Source organism: Pan paniscus, chromosome 7 (assembly GCF_029289425.2).
Source record: "Pan paniscus chromosome 7, NHGRI_mPanPan1-v2.0_pri, whole genome shotgun sequence".
Classification (NCBI taxonomy): Eukaryota; Metazoa; Chordata; class Mammalia; order Primates; family Hominidae; genus Pan; species Pan paniscus.
In genome coordinates, this window is record NC_073256.2 from 47103112 (window position 1) to 47116116 (window position 13005).

At 33.3% G+C, this 13005-nt stretch overlaps 1 protein-coding gene across 4 annotated transcripts in view; it reads left to right on the top strand.

The window, feature by feature from the left end:
• Nucleotides 1–12675, top strand: part of FZD3 (frizzled class receptor 3) — an 83104-nt gene extending 70429 nt beyond the window's left edge. For all 4 annotated transcript variants that reach the window (XM_055116400.2, XM_034965899.3, XM_003830781.5 and 1 more), the window contains one exon: nt 1184–12675. In XM_055116400.2, coding sequence (XP_054972375.1) covers nt 1184–1397 — 214 coding nt within the window. In that variant the 3' untranslated portion in view covers nt 1398–12675. The remainder of the gene's footprint in view (nt 1–1183) is intronic.
• Nucleotides 12676–13005: the final 330 nt, after the last annotated feature.

A 13005-nucleotide genomic window follows, 5' to 3' on the forward strand; every position in this document is an offset into this window, starting at 1 on the left:
CTGCTATATTTTATTTTTAGAAACATTACTTAAAACTTAATTAAAGTTATAAATTATACTAAGTTTTCTTTGAGGTTTATTATCCTAAATCAAATACTTTTACAGAATGGCATATGTATAGGTGTTAAGTATAAACAAAAAGTATTTTAGACAAATACTTCTTGAGGCACTAGGGATTAAAAGATAAAATATGGTCCTTACCTTGAAAGAGCACGCTATAAAGCCAGAATCATTGATAAGTAGCATGCTAGCTCCATAAGCAAAGGCCTAATAAAAAAGTCATAATTGATTTTCCTGACCTTGACTGGCCTAGAGCTAATCTCATTCCTCATGGCAAAGCTCAGTGAGTCAGGACTGCAACAAAAGAAAATTTAACAGCCCCACTGCTGCTTTTCAAGATAAGTGCAGAGGAGATAGCCTGCAGTTAGCAGAGGAGCCCAGCTCACATACTCCAAGCTGGGTCTAGAGCTGAAGGTACAAAGAATTTGCTTTAGCCAGAATATAGGTTACAGAGTGTTAGGATGTAACTTCCAAGCAGATGTAGCTTCCATGAAGGAGCATCTTCACAGCCTCAAGCCCTGATGAGAAGTAATTAAGATAATTTACAGGTATTTAATTCAGTTGTTAACTGGGCTATCTGGAAAGCAGCTTTCGGCACATACTGTCATCATTGCTTGCCAGTTTATTCATTTTTTTTTTTAGGTTACTCCAATTTCTCCTCTGATTTCATATTCTCCCTCTTCCAGTCAGAGTCTTTTAATAAAATTTGAATGTACCCCTCTACTGATTATAACCACTCTTCTTGGCTGCCAGAGGCAATGCTACATTTCTTCTATTTGTTGTTACCCCTCTCCCTGAACCCACCCCATTCAAAACTCCTTTGAATGAGAAAGGTATCCATATCGAGTGCAGCTTCAAATCGGTCAGCCTTATTTAATCTTAGCTTCTGTCCTTTTGCAGAGAATGGAACCTTAATTCTGATTGGATTATCTCTTCTCTTTTGTTGGCCATGTCAATAATTCTACAGTGTTAACGAAGTTAAGCAATCAAAAGTTGGTTATTACTTTCTCATGGTTGGTTTCCTAATAATTTCCCTTACTGAGGCATTTTTATGAAAATTATTAGTGTTATTATATTTTCTAGTGTGTTCTGTTACCCACTTCAAAATAAACTCTCATGACAGGTACACGCCCTGCAGTTACAGAGGAATGGAGGAGAGACTACCTCATGGCAGCATGTCACGACTAACAGATCACTCCAGGCATAGTAGTTCTCATCGGCTCAATGAACAGTCACGACATAGCAGCATCAGGGATCTCAGTAATAATCCCATGACTCATATCACACATGGCACCAGCATGAATCGGGTTATTGAAGAAGATGGAACCAGTGCTTAATTTGTCTTGTCTAAGGTGGAAACCTTGTGCTGTTTAAAAAGCAGATTTTATTCTTTGCCTTTTGCATGACTGATAGCTGTAACTCACTGTTAACATGCTTTCAGTCAAGTACAGATTGTGTCCACTGGAAAGGTAAATGTTTGCTTTTTTATATTGCATCAAACTTGGAACATCAAGGCATCCAAAACACTAAGAATTCTATCATCACAAAAATAATTCGTCTTTCTAGGTTATGAAGAGATAACTATTTGTCTGGTAAGCATTTTTATAAACCCACTCATTTTATATTTAGAAAAATCCTAAATGTGTGGTGACTGCTTTGTAGTGAACTTTCATATACTGTAAACTAGTTGTGAGATAACATTCTGGTAGCTCAGTTAATAAAACAATTTCAGAATTAAAGAAATTTTCTATGCAAGGTTTACTTCTCAGATGAACAGTAGGACTTTGTAGTTTTATTTCCACTAAGTGAAAAAAGAACTGTGTTTTTAAACTGTAGGAGAATTTAATAAATCAGCAAGGGTATTTTAGCTAGTAGAATAAAAGTGCAACAGAAGAATTTGATTAGTCTATGAAAGATTCTCTTAAAATTCTATCGAAATAATCTTCATGCAGAGATATTCAGGGTTTGGATTAGCAGTGGAATAAAGAGATGGGCATTGTTTCCCCTATAATTGTGCTGTTTTTATAACTTTTGTAAATATTACTTTTTCTGGCTGTGTTTTTATAACTTATCCATATGCATGATGGAAAAATTTTAATTTGTAGCCATCTTTTCCCATGTAATAGTATTGATTCATAGAGAACTTAATGTTCAAAATTTGCTTTGTGGAGGCATGTAATAAGATAAACATCATACATTATAAGGTAACCACAATTACAAAATGGCAAAACATTTTCTCTGTATTCATTGTTGTATTTTTCTACAGTGAGATGTGATCTTGCCAAAGCCACCAGACTTTGGCTTCCAGGCCCTCCTATAGTGAGTTGATTGTCTGCACTTGCCTTGCCCAATAGCCAGTAGGCTACAGCTTTTGCCCCACACCCTTATTTTCAGATTCTGGATCATTCTTGTTTACAACTGAAATATATATAACCTCAGTCCAAAGTGGTGATTGATTTGAGTATTTGAAAATTGTTGTAGCTAAATGAAGCATGATTAGTTAGTCTTAGTATGAATATCATTTAATCTTTAAAAAATCAAGTAAAAATGTTTATCTGATAATGTTTAAATAATTTACAATATAAACTGTAAACCTTATTAGGCATGAAATCAATCAGAAGAGAAAGAAAAATGCTGGAACATGCTTGATGTATTATGTAAAAAGCATATTTAAACAAGGGTCCTCAACCCTGACTGCAGATAAGAATCACTTGGGTTACTTCAGATGCCTAACACCTTCCTCTCATACAAATAAGAGTTGGTAGCTTTCTTAAAAAAAAAAAAAAAAAAAAGCGTTCCAGGTGATTCTAATCTGCAGCCTGGCTTGAAACTCACTACTTTAACTTGCCCCTGATGATCTGATGGCATCATATATCACATGAACATCCACATGGATTCAGTCTTTCGCTTTTATATCATTATCTAATATTCAGTTGTTCTGCACCTGATGCCAAATTCTGGGCTCTACTCCTAGAGAGACTTACTCAGTAAGGCCAAAGTGATAGGACTTTAAAATCTGTAGTTATAAAAATACCGCAGGTGATTCTTACGCAGGTAATCCAAGAATCATACTTTGAAGAATTATTCTAGACTCTGAAGAGGCCTGGCTCTGCCTTACGCTATTATAGTTTATGACCTTTAACAATTTAACTCTCCGAGCCTCAGTTCCCTTGTTTGTAAATGAAGATAGAAGATAAATACGTACTCTACCTACCTCACAAAGCTGTCAGATTAAGATCAAGTGAAAAAAATTATGTGAAAGCTCTTTGAAAACTGTAAAGCATTATGAATGATAAGGGATTAGGTTATTGTGGATTTAAGAGGTGTGAGGACTGCTATAGTACATTCCTTGACGTGTGTTGAATTCATGTATACTTTCTTTCTTACCCTTTAAAACAAAAACTGCCAAGAAATTAGGTGTTGAAAAAGAATTTTCTCATCAGGCAGCAAAGTCAGTTTTCTGATAGTAATAATTTGTCTATTATGTTATATATTTCAAAGTACATGTATGATAATATGACTTATTCTTCATGAGAGATATTTGAATATTTGGCCCAAAATGTTTTTCATTTTTCTCTGTGTTCATTGCCTTTCTCCTTGGAGCTGGAGTTAATGCTCAAAGCAGGCAGGTCTGAATTCCCTCATAACTGACAATTAGTAAACATTTTCTCTGAAAGCCAAACATATAACAACTTATTTATCAATAATTCATGAAGCTTTTGTCTGAGAATCTCTCCTGCAAACAGCATGAGAGAACTAAAACAAACATTCACAAACAAAAATAAGTTAAAATAGAAGGTACCAGTTTGGGCTCGAAGATGTTGTCATCCATTGCCATCTGCATTATATTATCAACTGCCAAAATGTTAATTGGTTTTCTTTTACAAGTGGGCCAAGTATAGACAGTTAAGTGAACATCACTATGAAAATCTTAACTTTGTGCTTCTAGATTTTTAGATAATCATTTGTATTTTCTCTATTAAATTAATTGTGGGTATGTAGGGAATACTATATTGACTTTTCAGTTAGTTTCAGTAAGTATCTTAATTTTGTCCCACAAAATTTATGTAATATTATTAATCCATGGTTTTAAACAACAGTATTTAGTTTGGGCAGCAGTTTTAAGTCTAACTAGCTTAAACCAATCTGAATAAGTCTGGACAGTTTTCCTACCATATGTTTAACTTTGATTGGCATATGATAATGTTTAGTGTTTTCTTTTTTCAGTTGACAACTGAGAAAATAATAGTTCTCTCTAACATGTTAATATATTATCAAAAGGTTTTCAAAAAGTACTTTGATTTCAGCAACATTGTTTTATTCAGTAACTAGACAAAAGATCTAAGATAATATTAAACTCAAAACAGTTTGTTTCAAAGAACAATTGGTTAATAACTCAGCTGGCACAGGGATTCATACACAGTTTTTCAATAAATATTTAAATGAACAATTCATGTCACACAACTTGCTTTTACCCTAGTACTGAGTCTCACATCAAAGAAATTTGAAAGATCTATAACCTATGTGAAATGAAGTCTCTGCTTTACCAGAATAATATGTGGCAGGTAATAAATATGTAAAGTACACCAAATGAAACATATTTTGCATAGATAACAGTCCATATCACTATTATAATTAAAGAAATATATGTACAGACATGTACCAATCCTTTTAATTAATTTTAGAAGATGAACAGTGATTCTTAGAAGTGAGTAATTAGACTCCTTTTAGTCTTATGCTGTTAGATCTTTGTGGACCAGCTGGGTAAATGAATCTTCAAATCAACCTTTCTTTTTCTGCTGCTCTTAGAGCAGATTTATAAAAATTCTAAGAATATCTTCAAATTAGAAAAATTTACTACATTTTAACCTACCTCATCAGTTTCTTTGTGATAATAGCTGAAAATAAACTGTACCCATCTTAGTTTAGGCTATATCTCTGTGAAATGAAAGGAACCACTTAATTTTTTTATATAAATTAGTGAATCATTTGCTGGAGCTTAGAAAATATTAACATACCAAAATTTCATTATGATATTTATATTGCTTTTTGACATGCCAAAGGTACATTTACATATTACCATATTTGGATGACTTACATAGTCTGGTGTAATGAAAATTCCCCTGGGATTGGAATTTTAAGACTCATGATGTCAACTGGGCTGGTCATTTTATTTCTCTGAGTCTTTGTTTCTTCAATGTAAAATGTGGATAAGGTAATTTTTGGTTTTAGCCTCCCTCACTGGATATTGTAAGGATCAAATGAAATAGTATTTATTATAATGCTCTGTAACCCATAAATTATTCTACTTAAACATTTTTTTTATAGAGACAGGGTCTTGCTCTGTCACACAGCCTGGAGAGCAGTGGCATAATCATAGTTCATTATAACCTTGAACTCCTAGGCTCAAGCAGTCCTCCAGCTTCAGCCTCCCAAGTAGCTAAGACTGTAGGCATGCACCACTACACCTGGCTAATTTTAATTTTTTTTTTCTTTTTTTGAGACGGAGTCTGGCTTTGTTGCCCAGGCTGGAGTGCAGTGGCACAATCTCAGCTCACTGCAACCTCCACCTCCCGGGTTCAAGTGATTCTTCTGCCTCAGCCTCCCGAGTAACTGGGACTACAGGTGCGTGCCACCACATCCAGCTAGTTTTTGTATTTTTAATGGAGATGGAGTTTTGCCATGTTGGCCAGGAGTTTTGCCATGTTGGTCTCAAACTCCTGACCTCAAGTGATCCGCCCACCTCAGCCTCCCAAAGTGCTAGGATTACAGGCATGAGTCACTGCACCCGGCTTAATTTTAATTTTTTTAATTTTTTGTAGAGATGAGTCTCACTATGTTGACCAGGCTGGTCTTGAACTCCTGGCCTCCTAAAGCACTGGGATTACAAGCATGAGCCACCATGCCTGATCCATAAATTGTTCTACTGATACCATTTGGTTTTGTTAGAATTTGGGGGGGCTGTAGAAAACAAGGTTACAGTCTTCATTAGTATTTCTTTTTAGCAATAACAACAAAATAGGCAATTAGACCAGTGTTCATTTGGTACAGTCTTTAAATCGGTCATCCAATTAACCTTTAAAAAGTAGGTTATGCTCTTAAATTGTATTGGTTCTTTAATATGTGTTATACCAGAGTATGCACTCAAATTTTATGTAGTTGAATTTGTAGAACAAATTTGGGGATATTCATTTTATTTTTCCTTTTATATGAAATTGTATAAGTACATTAGCTTGACTTAAATTATAAAAAAAATATATATGAAGAAGAATGTAGACCCTATAATGTTCTTTGTCTTTGACTTTTTGGCTTTTATGTACCTCATTCTTTCTGATTGAGAACAAGTTTTGAAAAAGTGATTCACTTGTTGGTTTTCATCATGGCAAAACTTTAAATTTTAAGTCATCACACTATGAGAATTGTTTGTACACATTTATAATTTTTTTGAAGTATGTGAAGTAAGGATTTTTTTCTCCATTCTTCACTCACAAAGGATAGCATTTTTATGGAACCTAGATTTACAAAGGAACTCATGATTCTTTTCAATGCTTTTATGTCGTTTTACAGCTGATTAAGAAAAAATGTTTACATTTAATTCAGCTGTATTTCCTAGTAGCTGTATAATCTTACACATTATTCTTATATAATTTTGACCTATTTTATATGAAAATAATTGTATTGGCATCTCTTCATAATTTAATTCTCTTCTCTCCTTCTTTTGTTCCGATTAGATGAATTTGGGAAAGGAGTAGGAAGACTAGGTATCACATGCCTTCCGTCTGATTGTAATCAGTCTCCTGGGTTTTTTACTAATTTAATCTTAATCCTGTGCTTCTTTAGTCATCAAATTGATATAGGATTACAATTTTCTCTCAGGATCCAAGTCTTCTAAGAATGAAAATGTTGAAGTCTACCCAGAACCAGCCATCCTTGTAGACATTTCTATTTGGTTGATTTATAAAGATTTAATATATAAAGATTTAATATGAGTTAAACATGTTTCTTATTCTGTGATCTCTAATTAGAAAGTAAAATTCTGTTGCCATAAATATAAAAGAAAGTTTTCACTTATATTTTAGTCAAACACCAAACCACTACATTACTTACTTCCTATAAGACACAGTAGTTCAATCTGTTGAAATGCATTGAAGGATAATTTCCTTCAGATTACTTTTTAAATCATCATCTGCCTCAGGAAATTCTTTCTTGAATTTTTTTGTTGGTGTGAAAGTGTTGCTTATACTTTATGCTCGTTTTATTGGTCACTGTCACTAGTTTTTCCCAATAAAGATTAAAAATGTTTTTTACCTTGAAATAATTCAGATTTTGAAGATTCACTGTTTCATTATTTTGCTAATTACCATTAACTAGTAAAGTTAGTTTTTAAAGTTTTTTTAAGGTTGATATTTTATCATATTCCTGGAGTAGGATGGATTACTTTATTATTATTGTAGCTTTAAGGTTTTTTGTTGTATAAGTCAGCTTGTTTGTATATGCTAAATTGCAGATATTTCTTTGTGTTGTGCTTATTGGTTTTTTTTTTAACTTAGAGCTTAATAATTTCTATTTTCTATCCTGGAGTCTAAAATTAAACAAAAAAATCTATTTTCTAAATTGGCAGGATTTTTTTAATGATTAGTAAAAATGTATTATTTTATTTTAAAAAATACAATAGGATTTTGAGTCAGGAAACTTGACTTCTACTCTTGCCTCTCTTTTGCAGTTAGCTGTGTAACTTTGGATAAGGCATTTTGTCTCGTGGTGCCTCCATTTTTCTCATTCTCTAGGGAACAAGAGAATTAGTTTAGGTAGCGTCTAAAATTCCGCCCAGCTCTCATTTGGTTCTCATTTGACCATTTTATAATCATTATTTTGGTCTCATTTTTATTCTTCTTATTCATCCCATGAACTAGATAAACTTGTATTATTTTACTAGATCAACCTGTATTATTAACGTCATTTACATGTAAATTGATGGGATTCAGATATTTTATCAACTGTTTTTCCATTAGTGATTTTAAGTAATTTTAAAGAAGGAAAATTATATTACAGATAATAAAAATGAAAGAAAGTTATAAATATTGGACATGGCTTTTTTAAATGGGAAAGTCTTCTTAAGCACCAATATAAGCACCTTAAATTGATACATAGAAAAGAATGACATAACGTTTTGTGGTCTTTGTTCTCTTAAATATGAATATAGCTAGTTAGCCTAAAATTTACACAAAATGTATTCAAGATCAAATTAGTGAACAAAGCAATGGTTCGTATGGCTAATTTAAAAGCAATTCAATTTACCAATATTAAAATAATTATAAAATGTAAAAGAAATTTCAGAGGAGTTGATTGAAAATTTTTTGTTCAGTAATTATTCTTAAACTGCATTCTTAGGTTTATTACATAAATATAGTTGCCAGATTGCCATGGGCAAGTGAATGTCTTCATTTGAAATATTATTAGAGATCAATGTGGCTTGTTACTTTTAATTTTTTTCTGGCTATACAGAAAATGTTTCTGGAAAAATTCCTTAATTGTCATCTGATACCATGTAGAGATTGAGGCCAGACGCAGTGGCTCACGCCTGTAATCCCAGCACTTTGGGAGGCCGAGGTGGGCAGATCACTTGAGGTCAGGAGTTTGAGACCAGCCTGATCAACATGGCAAATCCCCTTCTGTACTAAAAATACAAAAATTAGCCAGGCGCAGTGGCTCACACCTGTAATCCCAACACTTTGGGAGGCCGAGGCGGGCGCATCACGAGGTCAGGAGATCAAGACCGTCCTGGCTAACATGGTGAAACCCTGTCTCTACTAAAAACACAAAAAAATTAGCCGGGCATGGTGGCGGGCACCTGTAGTCCCAGCCACTCGAGAGGCTGAGGCAGGAGAATGGCGTGAACCCGGGAGGCGGAGCTTGCAGTGAGCTGAGATCGCACCGCTGCACTCCAGCCTGGGCAACGGAGCGAGACTCTATCTCAAAAAAAAAAAAAAAGAAGTAGAGATTGCATTAGTTCCATATCTCCGCAGAGTTCTCTGGTAGATTAAATGTTCTCTGTGCACTAGGCCAAGGAAGTTCCTGTTACCTTTGAAAATCATTGTGTTTGCTCTGATTGTCTACATTAGCTCATATCAATCTTTTGAACACTGGTTCAAATCTGGGTGTTGGGTTAGGATCTGATGAGTAGAGAATAGTGGAAAGTTGATATAGGAAGGTATACTGGTTTCTGGTGTGATTCTTTAGCTACATTTATTCCTTGTCTTATGTCATTTCACTGGATCATGTAACTGTCCTGGCTTTCAGAAATTATATTAGATGCCCAGCCTTTCTCATTCAGAGATGCCTGTATTATTATGTTATTTCGATTGCCTACCAAAAAAAAAAAAAAAAAAAAGGTTCGTTTTTAGTTCTCTGCCTCTGCAAGTCTTTGTGATCACATTTGTTAAATTGAATCTGAGATTCAAATATTTCATTTAATATTTTCTGGGTTTTGATAATGGGATATTCTGTAAGATAAAGCAAGTAATCCTAGAGTGATTTACTTTATGTTTAGCCATCCACCATTTTCCTATTTCTCTACTCCTCCCATTCTCCATTTTTAAAAGGAAATTTACAAATGTCTTCCTTTATCCCTGCCTCAGATAATTTTTCCCTGAACTCATCTTGTCAGCAGAAACATTTAATGTGAAATAATTCTATATTTCTGAGACAAGATCAACACAGTAGTTCTTTACATTGAGCTGAGGTGAATGTACACTTAAAAATACTCTATTTTCTTTTTATATGAACTTAAAATTTTAAAAATCATATATGGGACTCCCCAATGTGAAAATATTAGTCTGGACATTCTCTTGCCATCAGGTGCTATTTCTACCTTAGCTGTGAGTTAGACTAAATCCAAATTTTGTATCATTCATCTTTTTATAATATTTAACTTCCCTAGAATCACCCCATTTCATGTCTTTAACCCCAACTTCCAACAACTTTTCTGCTTTTATTTTCAAATGTCAAATTGTATTTTTGTGTTTTATTTTCTCATTGAAGTGTAAAAGTATCACATATATGAAGGAATGGCTGGTTTAGACATTTACTTTGGCATAGTAAAGATTGATATTGATACCACCCACCATCCTTTCCTCTAGCCCCAGAAAGAGAAGTTTGACAACTCAGAAACGATTAAATTATCTTATCTTGTTATTTAATAGAACAATGGAAGCTGTTTCATCAAAATTAAAATACTTTACCAAAAAAATACTTTTTTGTATTTTAATCCAATAGTGAATTTGGGGATTATTTATGTAAATGTATCATAATTAATAGTAATTATGAGTTATTTCACTCTCTGTAATTTGTGATACCCAAGATTCATATTTATTTAATGTGAGGTGTTTTTTGAGGCTTTTCTGTTTTATCTTGTTTTCTTAACTTTTTACAGTGTTGTTAGATTATCGCGGTCATCTCGGCATGTGGATCTCTCCTCCTGTAGATCAGCTGTTCTCTCTTAGAGTCAGGACAAGGAGGTTTTTGCTACATGGTCATAGTTGGATAATACAGTATTATTCTGAACTATCTGAAATTGCTGGTTTTATTGGTCAAAAATGATCAGATGCTAGCAATTTCATAATAGATATATTCAAGAAGGAACCAAACTTTAAAAGATGTTTTAGAATAGGTATGTTAACTTCTCATCCTAACCCTATCAATATATCAGAGGCTTTATGAAGGAGACTCTACAGATAACCACAAATCTTATCAAGAAAATTCTCCTTAAAAAAAGTTATCCTTTATTTTGTTGTTAAATTTCCCAGTTTTTAAAAGTGTTTTATCAAAATGACTTCATAATTGAAGCAAATACCTTTTGGAAGTATATATGTTACATAAGACTTTCACTAAATCTGTGCGTAAAGCTTTTATAATCTGAGATATTGTTATGTATTAGGTTCGTGCAAACCTAGTATAAAAGGGTTCATCTGTAAGTATCATTTAGAGGCAAAATAATTTTCCCCCTCACATCTAATGTGGACTCAAATTTTGGCAACTGGAATGTTATCCTCTTGGTAGGCATTCTAAATTAATGAATACTGCTATGTGGTGTAGTAAACAAATTTGCCATAAAATGCCATTTAAGGATTTTATTTTTACCTTTATTTCATTATAAAAGTATATGAGTTGAAGATCATATAAAAAATATGAAACTCCTATACAGGAAATCCCCAATTTTGTGATTTAATAGGTTGTAAAAAGAGTTGTTCCAAATTCAGACTACATCTCATCATATAAATAATATTATGAATAATAAGGGTAAAAGATTAGCCAACAAAACCTAATCTAGTACACCCCATAGAGGTACTCCAGGTGTCTTGGTTTTGGATAAATTTTTATAGTGGAGAAAGGTTACTTTGATCTCTCAATAATTGCTTGGTACACTTCTTCCTAGGCAATATGCTCATGATACCCTCTTCATGTGACCTATTCCTCAAATGCTGCATTCTCCAAAACTTCCCTACCTGCCTTCTATCCCCTAGTCATACTTATCAGTACTTCCAAAATATAACCTATCTCAAGTGTTAGAAATTTGCTTTAACTAATTTATATTAAAGTGTTAGTGACTATAGCCCTTTTATCTCTCTTAAAGAGAAATCTGCATTAAAAGCAAACACGTTGCTGTTAGCTCAAATTAATGTCAGTGAGTAGAATCTTAAGCTTTAAAACAAAAGTGGAAATAATTTAAATTAGTGTTGATGGGACTATTTTGAGGCAAGAGATACCATTAAGTGACCTAGCTTGGAAATCTGCCGCCTTTGCCCAAACCCATGTGATGTCTGAAACTGCTGTATATTTTCAGTGACCTTGAGAAAGGGAGCTAGTCGTTTGTATTTATGGGCCTTATGAAGTCAGGGCCTGCTGATCCTGTTTTTTAAGTTCAAGGGCAATGCCTGAAGTATCCTAGATCTCCTTCACCCTCGTTCTACCTGACGGACAGCTAGGTCTGTCTTCCAGCTCCTTCTCATTGATACTACATTTACAGATGAATACTATCCATGCTTGTTAAAAAAAAAAAAAAAAAAAAAGTCTTTCCCCATTTTACTGTTACAATTTTTCAAGAGCTATAAAGGTAGAAAAAGTATTCCTTTTCATTATTCTAAAAAATATGTCATTTTTAAATAGCTGGCACTTAGCAGTTTAGTTTTCCAAACTTTATTCTGAATCAAATTGCTGAGGTGATTCTAAATGTCTAATGTTGATTTATCATATAAACATCTAATTAGAAAGTGTTTATGCTAAAGACTTGTATTTTGTGGCATTAGTTCTTCATGTTTCTTTTTTATATGTTTATTAAAATTGTTCACTTCCAAATGAGTGGAAAAGTTGCTGTTGTTGGGATGTACAGGGCAAGTGCACTTGGTTAGAGCATGAACTGGGAATTTCACATTCGCTGATGTGCTTTGCACTCTGCTCTTGTAGATTTATTTTGTTTACAGTAGACTGATGTCAGTTTTTGTAAATGTTTTTTCTTAGCACTTTAACTGTGAGTGTACAAACTGATTTTAAATGTAGTGGTTGTATATTTTGGTTATAAATTGGAGATTTTTAATAAAATTAAATAATTCTCTTTTCTGTCATTAGTACCTGATTAATTATAATTTTCTTTGTCATCTTCCAGACCCTTTAAACAGTCTATTTAACACTACTGCACTGCATTTTTAAATGTTTTCATATTATAAGTTTTTCATATGATAATGTAGGAATCATAGGAATCTGCCACAGAAATAAACACACACCATCCTATATTATATCCCTTTTTTCTCATACTTGTTTTGTCAATACAGATAAAACCCATCTCTGTTCATTGTTATATCTTCAGCACATTACACTATTTGACACATATTAGAGGCTCAATAAATATCTGTTAAATACATTAAAGTATTGTATTTATATCAATTTCCC